This window comes from Heterodontus francisci, chromosome 18, assembly GCF_036365525.1.
Source record: "Heterodontus francisci isolate sHetFra1 chromosome 18, sHetFra1.hap1, whole genome shotgun sequence".
Lineage (NCBI taxonomy): Eukaryota > Metazoa > Chordata > Chondrichthyes > Heterodontiformes > Heterodontidae > Heterodontus > Heterodontus francisci.
Window position 1 is genome coordinate 30,101,999 of NC_090388.1, and position 18,320 is coordinate 30,120,318.

At 43.9% G+C, this 18,320-nt stretch overlaps 1 protein-coding gene across 2 annotated transcripts in view; it reads left to right on the plus strand.

Annotated features, from left to right (window-relative positions):
- tbc1d30 (TBC1 domain family, member 30) overlaps positions 1-18,320 on the plus strand; it is a 155,199-nt gene that overhangs the window by 131,130 nt on the left and 5,749 nt on the right. For both annotated transcript variants that reach the window (XM_068050470.1, XM_068050469.1), the window contains 3 exons: positions 8,688-8,800; positions 9,405-9,541; positions 14,238-14,447. In XM_068050470.1, coding sequence (XP_067906571.1) covers positions 8,688-8,800; positions 9,405-9,541; positions 14,238-14,447 — 460 coding nt within the window. The remainder of the gene's footprint in view (positions 1-8,687; positions 8,801-9,404; positions 9,542-14,237; positions 14,448-18,320) is intronic.

Below are 18,320 nucleotides of genomic sequence, written 5' to 3' on the forward strand. Positions count from 1 at the left end.
AGTAAAGGATTCTCTAGGTAATAGTGATCACAACATGATAGAACTTCATTCAATTTGAGGGTGAGAAGTTTGGGTCTGAAACTAGTGTCGTAATCTTAAACAAAGACAATTACAATGGTATCAAGGCAGTTGACTCAAGTGGACAGGGAAAATAAGTTAAAATGTTAGACAGTAGAGAAGCAGTGGTAGACATTTAAGGAGATATTTCATAACTCTCAACAAAGATATATTCCATTGAGAAAGAAAGACTCTTTGAGAAGGAGCCACCATCTGTGGCTAACTAAGGAAGTGAAGAATGGTGCCAAATTGAAAGAAAAGGCATACAATGCTGCGAAGAATAGTGGTAGGTCAGAAGATTGGCAACATTTTAGAAATCAGCAGAGGATGACTACAAAGATAATAAAGAGGGAGAAATTAGAGTATGAGAGTAAACTAGCAAGTAATATAAAAACAGCCAACAAAACCTTGCACAGTGGCGCAGTGGTTAGCACCACAGCCTCACAGCTCCAGCAACCCGGGTTCAATTCTGGGTACTGTCTGTGCAGAGTTTGCAAGTTCTCCCTGTGACTGCGTGGGTTTCCTCCCACAGCCAAAGACTTGCAGGTTGATAGGTAAATTGGCCATTGTAAATTGCCCCTAGTGTAGGTCGGTGGTAGGAGAATTGTGGGGATGTGGTAGGGAATATGGGATTAATGTAGGATTAGTATAAATGGGTGGTTGATAGTCAGCACAAACTCGGTGGGCCGAAGGGCCTCTTTCAGTGCTGTATCTCTCTATGACTCTAAAAAGGAAGAGTGTAGCTAAAGTAAGCATTGGTCCCTTAGAGGATGAGACTCGGGAATTAATATTGGGAAACAAGGAAGTGGCAGAGACTTTGAACAAGTATTTTCTTCACAGTAGAGGACAGAAAAAGCATCCCAAGAATAGCATAAAATCAAGAGGCAAAAGGGAGGGAGGAACTTAAACAATCACTATCACTAGAGGAAAAAGTGCTCGGAAACTAATGGTACTAAAGGCTGACAGGTCCCCTGGACCAGATGGTCTGTATCCTAGAGCCTTAAAAGAAATGGGTGCAGAGATAGTGGATGCACTGGTTGTAATCTTCCAAAATTCCCTTGTTTGTGGAAAGGTTCCAGCAGATTGGAAAGCTGCAAGTGTAACACCTCTATTGCTAGAGTCCATTATTAAGGAAATAGTAGCAGGACATTTAGAAAATCATAATATAATCAGGCAGAGTCAGCATGGTGTTAGGAAAGGGAAATCATGTTTGACAAATTTATTAAGAGGATATAACAAGCAGGGTGGATAATGGGTAACCAGTAGATGTAGTGTATTTAGATTTCCAAAAGGCATTTGATAACATACTATATAAAAGGTTACTACAGAAGATAAGAGCTTATGGTGTTGTGGGTAATATATTAGCATGGAAAGAGGATTAGCTAGCTAACGGGAAACAGAGAGTCGGGGAAATGAGACATTTCAGGTTGGCAAACTACAACTAGTGGAGTACCACTGGGATCAGTGCTGGGGTGTCAACTATTTATGATCCCCATTAATGACTTGGATGAAGGGACCAAGCAGATTGTAGTCAAATTTGTGGACAATACAAAGACAGGTAGGAAAGGAAGTTGTGAGAAGGACACCAAGGGCTGGATTTTAAAATCGTGGTGAGCTCAAAGAATGCGGGCCGCACTCCAAAGAGCCGTGGCAATCTCAAGCGCAGTGGCTCATTTAAATAGCCAGGGTGGCCCACCCCCAATCTCGTGGAGGGAGCAGGCGGTCCGTTCCCGGCAATGGCGTCAGCTGCCTGTGCGTAAGTGCTGGCACCATTTTTAAAGGGCGGCCAGCCCTGCCACCCAATTTAAATTTTTAAAGTCCTACCACCAAAAGTAAAATAAATAAATTCTAATGCCCCTTTCCCACTGCCCCATAACAATTACAACAACTATTTTCCCTTGCCACCCCCCACCCCCCCGCAAAACACATCTTTTACATCTGACCTTTCTCTCCCCACAAACTGCACAAAGTTTAAGGTTCAACCCTTCCCACCATCCCCTACACCCATTACATAGATGTGATCCCGTTACCCCCTCTCCCGCACTGATAAACCCCCTTCCCACCAGTGTGGCGCCTCGTTTCCCTGGACGGGGATCTGAAGGCGTGGGAGTGCAGGCCACCGCGCCAAAGATTGCGGCGGGCCCTCAAGATCGCAGGTAAGTCCATGTAAATTTATTACTGATATTCAATGGAATATTTAAATTGTGGTCCCATCACCCAGCGGCGGGGGCGGGGGGGGGGCCCGCCGGGAGGATCGGGCCGGGCCATCCCGGCGTCGAGGTCTGTGGCGGGCCTCATCCGGAGCCATCGCCAGGCCCCCTGCCACGGAACGCGACACCTGGGGACGAAGAAAATCCAGCCCCAACTGTTTGCAAACAGATATAGATAAAGTGAGTGGGAACAAGTCTGGCAGATGGAGTATAATATGGGGACAATATGAGGTTGTCTGCTTTGGCAGGAAGAATAAAAAGCAGAATATTATTTAAATAGAGAAAAACTGCAGAATGCTGCAGTACAGAGGGATCTGGGTGTCCTTGTACATGAATCACAAAAGGTTAGCATGCAGATACAGCAAGTATTTAGGAAGGCAAATGGAATGTTGCCATTTATTGCGAGGGGAATAGAATATAAAAGTAGGGAAGTCTTGCTACAGCTGTACATGGCATTGGTGAGACTGCACCAAGAGTACTGCGTATAGTTTTGGTCTCCTTATTTAAGGAGGGATATACTTGCATTGGAAACAGTTCAGCGAAGGTTCACTAGGCTAATTCCTGGGATGAAGGGATTGCCTTATGAGGAAAGGTTGAGGAATTTGGGCCATTACTCATTGGAGTTTAGAAGAATGAAAGATGATCTTATTGAAACATAAAAGATTCTGAGGGGATTTGACAGGGTAGATGCTGAGAGGATGTTTCCCTCGTGGGGGATGTAGAACTAGGGGGCACAGTTTCAAAATATGATGCTATTCAAAATAAGGGGTCTCCCTTTTAAGATGGAGGGTCGCTTAAATACTAAATAGGTCAACCTATATTTTTCTGTAACTGCAATTTATTGGCGTCTGCTATTTGTTGGACTTGCCCTTGCATGTTTAGGTTTTTAAATTCTTTGCATGGCAAGTTGCTGAAAGTGCAAGTTTATAATGTTGCCTGAGTGAGCAGGGTAAGCAACTATGGGCTGAATTTTATCAGCGGGCTGCAAATTGCAGCGGCCCGCTCTCATCTCGGCTGTCTGTTCACACGGATGCGCCATTGCTGAGCCCCCGCGATATTTCCCGCGGGGGCTCATTTAACGGGACGGGGCGGAGCAGCCGCCCCCGATGACGTAGAGGCGTCTGGCGCCACCACGCATGCATCAATGCCATTTTTAAAGGGCTGCAAGCCCTTACTGGCAATTTTAATTTTTAAAGGGACATGGAGGGCAAACTAAAATTTTAAACTATATTAACCGATCAAAGTCCCTCTCCCACCCACCCCCACCCCCATGACCATCAAATGTATTTAAAACTTTTCTTCCCATCACGAAATTTGCCCCCGAACTTTGCTACCTTTGCCCTTCACCCCATTCCCAACATCCCCTCAGCCAATACAAAATGTTTTCCCTGCTTCCCCATGCTCCGCCCTGATAATTTTGCTCCTCCCCCCTCCCCACAGTGTTACGCCTCGGAACTCCAAACGGAGCTCCGAAGGTGCGTGGGTTCCAGCCAGCTTGGTGGCGCGGCGGCCACACCGAGGCCTCACCACCGCTGGAAAAATGCAGCAGGGCCTTCCCGGCATCGGAGGTCGTGGCGGGCTTCTTCTGGAAGAATTTTCCAGGCCGCCCCCCGCTCCCCCATCGCCATGACCCCTGATGCTGGAGGGCTCGTAAAATTCAGCCCTATGTATTTCCTTACTAATCAGATTGACGGATTATGAAATAAACAATGAAAGGACTGAGAAGGAAGTGCTAATCAGAGTGGGAGAACTCAATGCCAAATGAGGTACAGAAAGAGCAATAAAGTGAAGGAAAGAAAGATTGGATTAAAAGGGAGGAAAAAGAAACAGGAAGCAAAAGTTTTTCAAAACTGTTAAATTTAAAATTTTATGTTTTCTAAATCTCCAATGACAATGAATACCTGAATGACTGAGACTCCACACTTGATATAGTGGTCTTTCAGTGCCCGATAGGTTTACTGTTAGCAATAATACAATACATTGTTAAAAGGTGTTACAAAATCCTTCCATTATTTTAAATATTTTTATTTTTTTGAAGACTTGCGTTAAAACTGAAAATATTCTATGGATGTGTTTTTTTTTACCAAGTTCACTGACAGGACAAGATGTTGTTTGAAAGCCATCTGTGCTGGAGATCACCTGTGATTTGGGCTCATGAAACAGCAACAGCCTTGGTGACTTGGGAAAAAAATGGTTACAGAGAAGCCACATGTCAAGGTTTATGGAGGTTAGGAGGCCGACTCACTGTTTGGGGTTTGCATATTGTTTTCAGTTTTAGTTGTGGTGGGAACTGTTTGGAGACAGTTGGTGTTTTCCTGCCAAGGATAAAAAAACACCCGGCTCACCTCCTTCTCTACCTTTTTGAAGAAATCCTACCAAGATCCAGTGTGGGGAAAAATATCCCTGGTACCGTATAGCTCCTGAGGAGTTGAAAAAACATCCTGCGATTCAAGTGTGTGCTGGTGGAAAAGCCTTGATGCCTCATTTCTTCTAGAAAGTCTACTAGAATAATTCTCGACATCTCCAGAACGGATGGCTTCTGAAACGATCCTAGTGTCCCGTCTCCGTATACCTGGATGCCAGACCAAAAAAGGGACAACTGACTTCCTTCCATATCTTCTTTTTTCATCAAGAATTATCAAGTATTTGGCCAAATTAGATTTTGTTGTCCTTTTTTCTGTAACAGACTTCTGCAGAGTGAATTTCCAGTGTGTGTGTGAGTGTCGTCTTCTTCTTCTTCTTCGGCCTCCATATCTCGAGAGACAATGGGTAAGCGCCTGGAGGTGGTCAGTGGTGTGTGGAGCAGCACCTGGAGTGGCTATAAAGGCCAATTCTAGAGTGACAGGCTCTTCCACAGGTGCTGCAGAAAAATGTGTTTGTCGGGGCTGTTACACAGTTGGCTCTCCCCTTGAGCTTCTGTCAATTTTTCCTGCCAACTGCTAAGTCTCTTCGACTCGCCACACTTTAGCCCTGTCTTTATGGCTGCCCGCCAGCTCTGGCGAACGCTGGCAACTGACTCCCACGACTTGTGATCAATGTCACAGGACTTCATGTCGCGTTTGCAGACGTCTTTAAAGCGGCGACATGGACGGCCAGTGGGTCTGATACCAGTGGCGAGCTCGCTGTACAATGTGTCTTTGGGGATCCTGCCATCTTCTATGCGGCTCACATGGCCAAGCCATCTCAAGCGCCGCTGACTCAGTAGTGTGTATAAGCTGGGGATGTTGGCCGCCTCGAGGACTTCTGTGTTGGAGATACGGTTCTGCCACCTGATGCCAAATATTCTCTGGAGGCAGCGAAGGTGGAATGAATTGAGACGTCGCTCTTGGCTGACATACGTTGTCCAGGCCTCGCTGCCATAGAGCAAGGTACTGAGGACACAGGCTTGATACACTCGGACTTTTGTGTTCCGTGTCAGTGCGCCATTTTCCAGTGTGAGTGTAGTTGGGGAATTTTTATAAAGGGTCCTTTCATATTTTATTTGGGGTGTTAAGGCTTTGCTTCATTACTGGTTAAGTTTGTTTTATAATCAACTGATAATGTTGTTGTTTATTAAAGAAACCTGGTTGAAGTATTTTATTCCGAGATAAAAAATAGAGTATATGATTGGCTGTATCGGGAACGGGGTAAACATATAAATAGATGTGGTGACCTGTGGAGAAGTGGAACTAGAAAAGACAGTGCACTCCTCCTGTCTAAGTCGTAACAAAGGATACTGAGATGTGAAGTAGCAGGACTGAACTTTCTGTGGCAAATTTAGTTTGTGTAAACAGTGCAAATAAAGCAACTTCACACCATTCAATGCATTTCCATGGTGAGGCAGACAGCGAGATGCCGTGTTCATGAAGCTAATGATGAAGCAGTGCAACACGGACAGCATCTTTTCAATATTGCCATTTAAATGCGCATCTGCTTCTCGTCTGAAATTGTTGTACCATTAGCGTATTAATAATGGCCTCAGCGCTATTTTGACAGCAAAATCGGGCCCAGTAGTTCCAGAGGTCCCTGAACAAGGGATTGTGCTTTTAGCTATTTGTTCAAAGCTCGCAATGATGCAAGTTCAGTCATACTGGGATTCTTTACACTGCCATTCCAATTACCGCAATACGGGAGTTATGACATTGGGCTGAATTTTATCAGCCCCCCAATGTCAGGGGTTGTGGCAGGGGGGCCTGGAAAATACGTCTGGGAGAGGCCTGCCACAAGCCTTGACACTGGGTAGGCCCTGCCCCATATTACCGGCAGTAGCGAGGGCTCATGGCGGTCCCGCACCCTGGCCGCTAGGCGACGGGAACCTAATTAGAATATTTAAATAAATGTTAATTAATGAATAATTACTTACTTCGTTGCAACGGCCATCCCACTCCAATATTCCGGCTGGTTGCCAGAACTCCCGTGCCTTCAGATTTCAGATCGTAGATCCAAGTCGGAACACTGGTAGGGAGGGGGTGGGGGGTGTGGTGGCAAAAACTAACGCGATTGGTGGCGGGGACGGTGGGAAGGGATTGAAGGTTAAAGGTTCTGAACTTTGTGGGGGGAAGGTCGGGATTGCAAGATTAGTTTTTTTGGGGGGAGAGGGCACTTAATAAATTGATTAGTCACTGGGGGAGTTGGAGAGGGTATTGGAACTTTGAAAAAATTTTTAACTTTAATTTTTAAAATACTGTACCTTTAAATGTTTAAATGCTTCAGAAGGGCCTGAAGCCCTTTAAAAATGGCAGTAGCGCCAGACGCCATTGCCAGGGACGGAGCATCTGCCCCCTCTGTCATCGGGGGTGGGCGTTCCGTCCCCTCCATGTAAATGAGCCGCCAAGCTAAATATCACGGTGGCTCAGTGGCGCATATCTCGTGGGCAGCGCCATTTTTGAAGCTGGAAAAGTTCAGCCCATCATGTGTAAGCAAGCTCCAGTAGCACATAAAGTAGACTATGTAGTGACCATCACTGCTATGTAGCTTTGCTCCAAGTACCATTGAAGACTGATTTCCAGAGTTCAAAGTAATCATTTCTCCCAGCAGAGCTTTGGACTGAAAGACTCTAGAAGAAAATATCCTCTGCCCCTGCAATCTGCCAACAACTTCTAACAGTAACTCCATTATCATTTCCACACCCAGGACACAACCAGGGTGGCCGGGGGATGTTGGGGATGGGGAGGTGGGGGGTGTGGTGGTTTGCGTGCACTTAGCTCTTTTTGCAACCACATAGAGGGACATCATCTGAGTTCAGGAGACCAGCAGCTAAGGTTATGTGTGCACCTCCATTCAGCCCATTCCCCAGCTCCAGCGGGTTAGTCTGGTCTGATTTTGATGAAGATCCATGGCTGAAACTCATTAAGACAGATATTCTTCTATCATCCAGTGCCATCATGGGGCAAAAGCTAAGAAGGGGCAGTTTATATTTGTTTCACTTCATGAAAACTTTCCAAGAAAATTGGATCTTAGGGTATTGGCCAGATTTCTCTTCAAGGAACGATTCATGTGTGCCCAATCTCTTAGGAACACTGCCTGAGTAAATTGCATAGTGGCATCGTCTGGCTGCAATATAACTTTTCTTAGAAACATTGGAATGGGTGTAGGCCATTCAGCCCCTCCAGCCTGTTCCACCATACAATTAAATCATGGCTGATCTGTATCTTAACTCCATTAATTGCTTTGGATTCCGTAACTCTCAATATCCTTGCCTAACAAAAATCTCTCATAGATTCATCGAATTGTACAGCTTGACCCAGCCTCAACAGCTTTTTGGAGTAGGGAGTTTCACTTTCACTACCCCTCATCTGAAAAAGTGTTTCTTGACATCACCCCTGAACAGCCTAGCTCTAATTTTAAGATTGTCTCTTTGTCCTAGACTCTCCCACCAAAGGAATTAGTTTCTATCCACTCAATCAAATTCTTTAATCATCTTAAACACCTCAGTTAAATCACCCCTTAATCTTCCATTTGCAAGGGAATATAAGCCTAGTCTAAGTAAGCTGTTCTCATAATTTAACTTCATTTTTGTGCTCATTACACCTCAACGGTGTATGTGGCGAGAACTAAGGTCCTCAAAGTCAAAGCTAATTTTCATATCCCATAATCCTAAATCATTGGTCAAGTCAGTTACCAGATTAAGTTTTGCTTGTTGATGGAATCATCCTTTATTTCTACCACCATAAAAGGCAAGAATTCACCAGGACCAGGACATGAGCGAGTGATGAATCATTCCAGCAGTGTGGAGGATGCTGTCTTAGAAGAAAGACACCCCTGGGGGAAGGGAATCTCTTTAACTTTCCCAAACATAAATATCAAGCAATTAAAGAATGTACAAATATTTGTGCCTAAAGAGAGAGGAATGTCTAATCTGGTGCAACTAACATGTTAAATTGCATATTGCATGGGTTTAAAGTCAACCTGAGGCATTATGTTTCATTTTTTCTGTTACAGACTCTTTATTCAATGGCACCATTCCCCTTTCCACAACTGGCTGAACTGAGAGAAAAATACACTTACAATATCAATCCATTCCCAGCTCCTGTGAAGTCATCTGAATCACAACGGTATGGGAAATTTTCATTATCTAAATAATGATAGTGACATTTGTCTGCAATACATATAGATAATGTTCAATCTAACAGCCACCTCACAGTTGGTGATACAAATTGATTATTGGCTAATGTAAACATTTAAAAGGTAAAAAGATTGTTTTGTGATCTTTGATAATCCTAATACACCATTAAATTCTTGAGATTTACTGAATATGTTTCTTCTACCATACCACCACCTTATTTAAAACACATGCACTATATGGCTTCCAGCTTGTCTCTTGTATGAGAGAAGTTAAATTTACTTCAGATGTGATATATTTGAGGTAAATTTAATGTTCTGAGCCTTTGCACAGTTTCACTGCCCTAACCCATGAAACTTTGAACAACCACAAACTATAGTCTTAAGTTAAAGTCAGTCAGAATTGAAAGTGATCTTGAAATGTAGCATCACTGCTGCACTCGGAGATTTTCATTCAACATAATGGGTGATGTGTTTTAAAGTTTTTTTTCTTAAATATTCTGATCTGCCCATTTTTGTACCATTTGAGATTGCCCATTTTTGAATAACGCTTGTTTTTAAATAGAATTTTCCTTCCCATCCCAACATTTATTATAGAAATCACAGTAAAACAAAAGACAGTGATGAAGAGATTGATCTGGATGATGAAGACGTAATAGCTTCTGCAGTTGGCTGTCTGGGACCATTCAGCCTTCTTGTACCAGAATTGCAGAAGTATCAGAAACAAGTCAAAGGTAATCTTTAATATAACTTTTACTTCACATTTTAAAAACTGAAAGCATTGAAAGGTTACTAGCAACAAGAGCTGTTGGTTTGGAAAATACGAGCTAGTTAACAGTGCAGGGATATCACCTTTAAATGATAAAAGCAAAGCCAAAACCTAAATGCCTTAAATTGAACCAAATTAGATTAATCTAAGTACAGAGGGTCAGAGGGACCTTGGTGTACTTGTCCGTAGATCACTGAAGACAGCAGCACACTGAAGACAGCAGCACAGGTAGATAAGGTGGTTAGGAAGGCATATGGGATATGGCCTTTATTAGCCGAGGCATAGAATATTCGAGCAGGAAGGTTATGATGGAGCTGTATAAAACGCTAGTTAGGCCACAGCTGGAGTACTGTGTACAGTTCGGGGCACCACACTGTAGGAAGGATGTGATTGCACTGGAGAGGGTGCAGAGGAGATTCACCAGGATGTTGCCTAGGCTGGAGCATTTCAGCTATGAAGAGAGACTGGATAGGCTAGGGATGTTTTCCTGGGAGCAGAGAAAGCTGAGGGGGGACATGATTGAGGTATACAAAATTATGAGGGACATTGATAGGTTAGATAGGAAGAAACATTTTCCCTTAGCGGAGGGGTCAATAACCAGGGGGCATAGATTTAAGGTAAGGGGCAGAAGGTTTAGAGAGGATTTGAGGAAAAGAATTTCACTCCGAGGGTGGTTGGAATCTGGAACGCACTGCCTGAAGAGATGGTAGAGGCAGGAACCCTAACAACATTTAAGAAGTATTCAGATGAGCACTTGAAATGCCACAGCATACAAGGCTACGGGCCAAGTGCTGGAAAAGGGGATTAGAGTAGTCAGGTGCTTGATGGCCGGAACACACACAATGGACTGAAGGGCCTGTTTCTGTGCTGTATAACACTATGACTCTATGGTCCAGTTTTGAAGATTTTGGTATTAGGTACACCTATCTCTTAAACATATTCATACAGAGAAGTACAATAAACACCTGTGTGCACACATGGGGCTGGATTTTGTTGTCTTGCCACTCGGAACGGCAGCGGGTGCAGAAAATGGCGGCCTCCCCGCACGGGAGCCACGCAGCAGGGGGCCACTTAACAAATTGACAGCGACCAAAGCCACTCATGTAGCGGGGCGACATTGGCAACGCCATTCACAGTGTCAGCTGATGCTGGAGCAGGTGTTGGTGCCATTTTTAAAAGGCTGCCAGCCCTGCAAACAGTTCAAAGTAATGCAGAGTTGACCCCTTCCCCCACCCTATACACTAAATAATGCAGAATTGACCCTTTACCTCCATACACTAAATAATAGAGTTGACCCTTCTCACCCCTATACACTAAGTAAAGCAAAGTTGACGCCTTCCCCACCTCGGTGGCACCAGTTCTCCTGGACGGGAAAGTGAAGGCGCGCAGGTGCCGCACGACCTGCTCAAGATTGGGAACTGAAGGTAAGATGGCAGAAGATGAAATTTGAATTCAACTAATAAATCTGGAATTAAAAAGGTCTTCTAATGATGGCCATGAAACCATTGTCGATTGTTGTAAAAACCCATCTGGTTCACTAATGTCCTTTAGGGAGGGAAATCTGCTGTCCTCCAGATCCACAGCAATGTGGCTGACTCTTAATGCCCTCTGAGATGGCCTAGCAAGTTGTATCAAACCTCCACAAAGTCAATAAGGAATGAAACTGGACGGACCACCTGGCATCGACCGAGGTACCGGAAACAACAACAGCAAACCCAGCCCTGTCATCCCTGCAAAGTCCTCCTTACTAACATCTAGGGCTTGTGCCAAAGTTGAGAGAGCTGTCCCACAGACTAGTCAAGCAATAGCCTGACATAGTCATACTCACGGAATCATATCTTGGAGGCAATGTCCCAGATACCGCCATCACTATCCACGGGCATGTCCTGTCCCACCGGTATGACAGACCCAGCAGTGGTATACAGTTGAGAGGGAATTGTCCTGGGAGTCCTCAACATTGACTCCGGACCCCATGAAGTCTCATGGCATCAGGTCAAACATGGTCAAGTACTACCTGCTGCTGATCTCACCTACCACCCCCTCCACTCCCCGCCCCCCTCCCGCCCCACCCCACCCCCCCCCCCCCCCCCTCAGCTGAGGAATCATGTTGAAAACCATTTGGAGGAAGCACTGAGGGTGGCAAGGGCACAGAATGTACTGTGGGTGGGGGGCTTCAATGTCCAACACCAAGAGTGGCTCAGTAGCACCATTACTGACCAAGCTGGCTGGGTCCTAAAGGACATAGCTGCTGCACTGGGACTGCAGCAGGTAGTGCAGGAACCAATAAGAGGGAAAAACATACTTGTCCTTGTGCTTACCAATCTGCCTGTCGCAGATGCATCTGTCCATGACTGTATTGGTAGGAGTGACCACCGCACAGTCCTTGTGGAGACTAAGTCCCGTCTTCATATTGAGGATACACTACCACCATGCTAAATGGGATAGACTTCGAACAGATCTAGTAACTCAAAGCTGGGTATCCATGAGGCGGTGAGCCATCAGCAGCAGCAGAATTGTCATTAACCACAATCTGTAATCTCATAGCCCGGCATATTCCCCATTCTGCCATTACCATCAAGGTGGGGAATCAACCCTGGTTCAATGAAGAGTGCAGGAGGGCATGCCAGAAGCAGCACCAGACACACCTCAAAATGGGGTATCAGCCTGGTCAAGCTACAACCCAGGACTACTTGTGTGACACACAGCGTAAGCAGCATGCAATAAACAGAGCGAAGCGATTCCTCAACCAATGGATCAGATTTAAGCTCTGCAGTCCTGCCACATCCAGTCGTGAATGGTGGTCGACCATTAAACAACTAACAGGAGGAGGTGGCTGCACGAAAATGGGATTAGAATAGATGTGTGCTTGATGGCCGGCACAGAAACGATGGGCCAAAGGGCCTGTTTCTGTGCTGTATAACTCTATGACTCTATGAGATCACAGGGAATTATATTTAAATTTATGCAGAGAGATATTTTAAATATGTAAAGTAGGGTCCCGTCGCAGAGCAGCAGAGGTGCCGCCACAGAGCCTCGCCACCACCAGGAAGAACAGGCCCGGCAATCCCGACGTGGGATCCATAGTGGCCACTGCCACTCCGATTCTCCTCCCTCGCCACGAAACTTGCCATCGGGCTGGGAATAAAATCCAGCTCCTGGTTTCTTTTTTACATTCCACTGCACATTTCCTTGGTACCTGAAACAGCTTTACATTAATTTTTGTGAAATATATAACTGGGATGATCAAACAAGAACCCTCTTTCAGGAAATTTAAATTCTATTTCCATTTTTATGTCACTGGATGTTTGGACAGCTTGTACTCAGCACTGTTGTCTCATTAGTAGATAAAGCCCAAATCAAAACACCAAACTGTGTTATTAATTTACATATAATTCAAACTAATGTAAGAACATAATGTTAAACTTTACAAATGGGTCATGAAGCTTCTTGATGTGCATCTAAGTGGTCTACAAAGACACTTCTGGAACACCTAACCTTGTGGGGGTTAATGACCAAATGATCTCTGGAACTGTTGTTGGAAGTGATATTTGAAGGGATGGGAAAATTAAAGGGGAATGAGACAACAGAATGACAAAAGTTTTGAAAGTCTTTGGAAAAGTCCAAATGGCATCTCAAGCCATTAACAGCCTTTGCCAAGGCTAAAGAAAATAGTGACTTAAAACTAACAAGAGTAAATGAAGGAAAAAGAGACCTAAGCTGCAGGCAAGTGACAAAACAGACCAGCACCTGACCCTTTCATTGGAGTCTGAAGTGGAAGTGGTGTTACATGAGATATTTGTGAGGGGGTAACCCTTCTCACTTATCATTCTCATCCCTACAGGTGAGCATTACAGTATACCTACAAGGTAGTGGACCCATGTTTAAGCCTGCAGCTGGCTGTTACATTAGATGCATCAGCCCTATGATGTATGGTCACTGAAGGTGTTCTTGCAGCAAATAACATCAGTTTGCATTAATTGCCAGGGATTTCCTCAGAGTGGATCACACTCTGTTGCCATAACTTCACCTGAAGTTGGGTAGAAACCCCATTAAAACGTGTAAACAGGGTTTCCATTGTACTTCCATTAGTGGAATGGAAACAGCTCTGAGGAAATTCCTGACCCAAGTCTCTGCTGACCCAAATCCTGTAACAATAGTTCCCAACACTCATTGTCAGGTAGGTATGCCAGGGTTTGTGTAAATGGGGTTTCTGCCAAAGCTGCTGCAATACAGCAGGAGAAGCCCCGAGGCAATTCCCATGCATGTGTTCTATTGTTTTTAACCACCAACTATAAAAAGAAAATCTTATGTCATTATTGCAGGGTCAATACACTGTACAGAGCGTGAAGTTTCAAAAAAACTGGGACTTTTGTAAAAGTTGAAGTGTTTTAACTGCTATTTCATGCAGATGATTTGCTTTTTCTGCTCATGTGAAATAGTGTATGTTTGTTAATCAAGCCTTGTCACCCAGTACCAGCTTGTGTAAATGTGACATTTGTACAGCAGCTTTTACAGTACATTTATTTAGCTGCAGTAATATTGCATTTTCAATCACACTAATCTTACCTTCTATCTCTATGGAGTATTGCCAGGTGTGAAATAATATGATACATAATGTAGAAATTTAAACTTCCCCATTTTTCTGGTTGTGATTTCTCTAGATCAGCAGGATGAACAAATCCTGAAATCAAGCAATATAGCAGAGCTCAGTCCCGGGGCTATCGATGCAAGCCGCAGTGAGCACCATTCTGTTTTTAACAGCATGATGATGGAACGTATGACAACTGACATTAATGCACTGAAGCGACAGTATATTAGGATAAAGAAGAGGCAGCAGCAACAACAGGCCCATCTCATCTTCATCAAAGCAGGTAACGTATCATTCAGAACTGCAGCTGCATTTCCAGAATCATTTACAGGATATTGACAGATATTTACTTTATAAAGACACACTCATCTACCTGGATTTTATATTGGTAAATTTACACACTTTTCATTGGTGAAAGGGAAATTATCAAAAAAAATTTCACATTATTGTGAAGCTTGTGTTTCAAATGCAGAAGTTGCATTTGTGTCTGCCACTTTGCACATTAGGAAGATTTTAAGCTATGAAATTCACTGGTATATCAATCTAAACATTGGCCTATGGGGTGTTATAAGGAATTGAGACTAGATTTGTGATATGCTAAAGGTCTACTGTTTTCTACAGGTTACAGTTACAGCTAATAATTACATTCTGGCTGCATTCCTCTTGTTTCCAATTCTTATTTCTTAATGACCACTTTGCAAAGCCATCTACTGTTGATATTTGTTGTAATAACTTTGGAGTTGAACCAGAGAATGATGGCTAAGTTAGATGACTAACTGTTTATTACCAGATTTTGGCCGCAACATAACTCAAATGACAATAGTAAAGTGCCATGCTGAGCCTGTATAGATGCCAGGTTATAACGTCTATTAATCGCCAATGATGTCACCAGAAGAAAACTGAACTTGAAGCTTCAATATAGTTCCAGTCCCAGTTGCACCTTTCGTGCATTGGTTTAAATTATGACATTGGCATATTTAAGCAACAAAATAGCACTGATTGGATTTCTAATTATTCAGGAGTAGCAAGGAAGGATGAAGTAACATTCACGCCACACAAGTGCCAGGCAATGACCATCTCCAACAAGAGAGAATCTAACCATGTCCCCTTGACATTCAACAGCATTACCATCGCTGAATCCCCCACTATCAACATCCTAGGGGCTACCATTGACCAGAAACTGAACTGGAGTAACCATATAAATACCGTGGTTACATGAGCAGGTTAGAGGCTAGGAATCCTGAGGCGAGTAACTCGCCTCCTGACTCCCCAAAGCCTGTCCACCATCTACAAGGCACAAGTCAGGAGTGTGTTGGAGTACTCTCCACTTGCCTAGATGGGTGCAGCTCCAATAACACTCAAGAAGATCGACACCATCCAGGACAAAGCAGCCCGCTTGATTGGCACCCCATCTACAAACATTCACTCACTCCACCACCAACGCACAGTGGCAGCAGTGTGTACCATCTACAAGATGCACTGCAGCAATGCACCAAGGCTCCTCAGACAGCACCTTCCAAACCCGTGACCTCTACCACCTAGAAGGACAAAGGCAGCAAATACATGGGAACACCACCACCTGCAAGTTCCCCTCCAAGTCACACACCATCCTGACTTGGAATTATATCGCCGTTCCCTCACTGTCGCTGGGTCAAAATCCTGGAACTCGCTTCCTAACAGCACTTGGGTGTACCTACCCCAAATGGACTGCAGCGGTTCAAGAAGGCAGCTCACCACCACCTTCTCAAGGGCAATTAGGGATGGGCAATAAATGCTAGCCTGGCCAGCGTCGCCCACATCCCATGAATGAATAAAAAAAAAATATAGCAGCATATCTATGAAATGAGTAAAAGCACAGAATCATGAGGGACTTCAACTACCCCCAAATAAACTGGCAAGGAGAGGGAGGAAAAGGGAAGAAGGGGTGGAAGATTTATAAGAGCCATGGTTAGATCACACTTGGAGTAACTGTGTGCACTTCTGGTCTCCATACTGCAAAAATAATATTGAAGCACTGGAGAAAGTGCAAAAAAGTCTTTCAGTTCTGCTCACATCCTTGTGAAGATGCAACTATCAGGAAAGATGCTGGGCTTCTTTCTCTGGAAAAGAGAAAACCATGATGAGACCTGATAGGTTTGCAGTGGTGAAAACGCTTCCACTTGTGGGTGAGTCCAGAATGGTTGTGGGTGGAGGGGGTGGCAGGGCAGAAACCACTGATCAAACAAAGAATTCAGGAGAAATTAATTTACACCAAGGGTGGTGATAGTGTGGAACTCACTGCTGCATAAGGTGATTGAAGCAGATATCATTGACACATTTAAGAGGACATTTGACACATACATGAAGGAGAAGGGAATAAAGGGATTTGGGGGCAGGTTAGGAAAAAGTAATTAGAATGGTAGGCGATTCACAGGGAGAATAAACATTGGCATAGATCGGTTGGGCCAAAAATCCTGTTTCTGCACTGTAGATTCTGTGTACCCTTAAGGGCTGTAAACCCTGTTGGTGACTGATAGCAATGGCTATACACACAGTGTAGTCCACATGTGCTAACCATAGGTGTTGCACACTGACATTTAGCATTTTGGGAACCAGTGTGCCAGCATTTTCTGATTTAAATAAACAGTTCAGCAGGAATCCTTTCCTCAAAATGCCACTTTTCCCAAGTTCAGTGGCTAGTGCACTGAACAGGTCCCTGTCTTCTCTCCATGCCACTCGCTGTGCTAATGGCCAAGATTTCAGTCTCTGCATATCATAGGTGGAAACTCTAACAAGAACAGGAAGGGTGATGGAATGGGGAAATGGATAACAATGAATGTGGGAAAATGGATTGCAATAGAGGGAAGGGGGAATGGATGGTAATGAGAGGGAAAGGGACAGATCCTGAAAGCAGTACTTTTCGGATAAGTGGAGAGAAACTGGGAATGAATGCAAAATTAAATTGACAGGGAAAAGGGAGAACTGTTCCAGTATGAACTAGGGCTTGAATACATCGTTGAATACATTTAAGGATGGGATAGACAGATCTTTGATCCCTCAGGTAAGCAAGGGGTATGGCGAGTGGGCGGGAAAATGGAGTTGAATCCTAAGATCAGCCATGATCATATTGAATGGCAGAGCAGGCTCGATGGGCCATATAAGAACAAAGAGAACAAAGAACAAAGAAAATTACAGCACAGGAACAGGCCCTTCGGCCCTCCAAGCCTACGCCGATCCAAATACTCTATCTAAACCTGTCGCCTATTTTCTAAGAAAGAATATAGTCTACTGCTGCTCCTATTTCTTGTGTTCTTGTGTTCTTGAAGGAGAAAAAAGTGTCTTTGTGAAATGGTGGGTAGTTGACTGGGGTATACTGTCTCTATAAACTGGGCCTGGAGGAAGTGCTTCTATGAACAGGGACAGTTGGATACAGAAGCAAAATACTGCAGATGCTAGAAATCTGAAACAAAAACAGAAAATGCTGGAAATACTCAGCAGGTTCAGAAGCATCTGTAGAGAGAGAAACAGAGTTAACGTTTCAGTTCTGTGTAAAAGGTCATACAGAACTGAAATGTTAACTCTGTTTTTCCCGCCATAGGGACAGTAGGAGGTTGGGTTTCAAAAGATGACCCCAAGATAAGTGATAGTGATGGTTTTTCCTTTCTTTAATTTAAAAATCTGTTTATTTCGAAGTTTAAAAATACTTAAAATGAACCAAGATGCTGCATTTGTACTGTAAAAATACTAAAAGTTTTGCCTTCAATGTCTCAATTTCACATAAACCATTGCTTACATTTAAAATCCCATGTCATTATTTGTTTTAACATCAGGGCTATTTGTGAGTTGTCTACTTCTTGACAATGGTGTCAGCTTTTACGAGGTTTGGTCAGCTTTGCTAGTTTTCTAGGTTGACATGTATGGCAGTGGCAGTAACTGTTCATAGCACTGTACTTGTAGAACACAAGAGAACTTGTGGACGATAACAACATTGTTTCAAACTATTAGCTTTCCACCTGCTTCTGTTGCAGTTAATTTCACAGTCTAAGACCTCCTATCCTAGACAAAGGTTTCATATATTAATGCTGCTGTCTAACTAATTTAATTAGGTCATTTCAGCAACTGATAACTTCGGTTGGGAATTAATATAAGCGACTGAAGACAACGATGTTAAAATGTA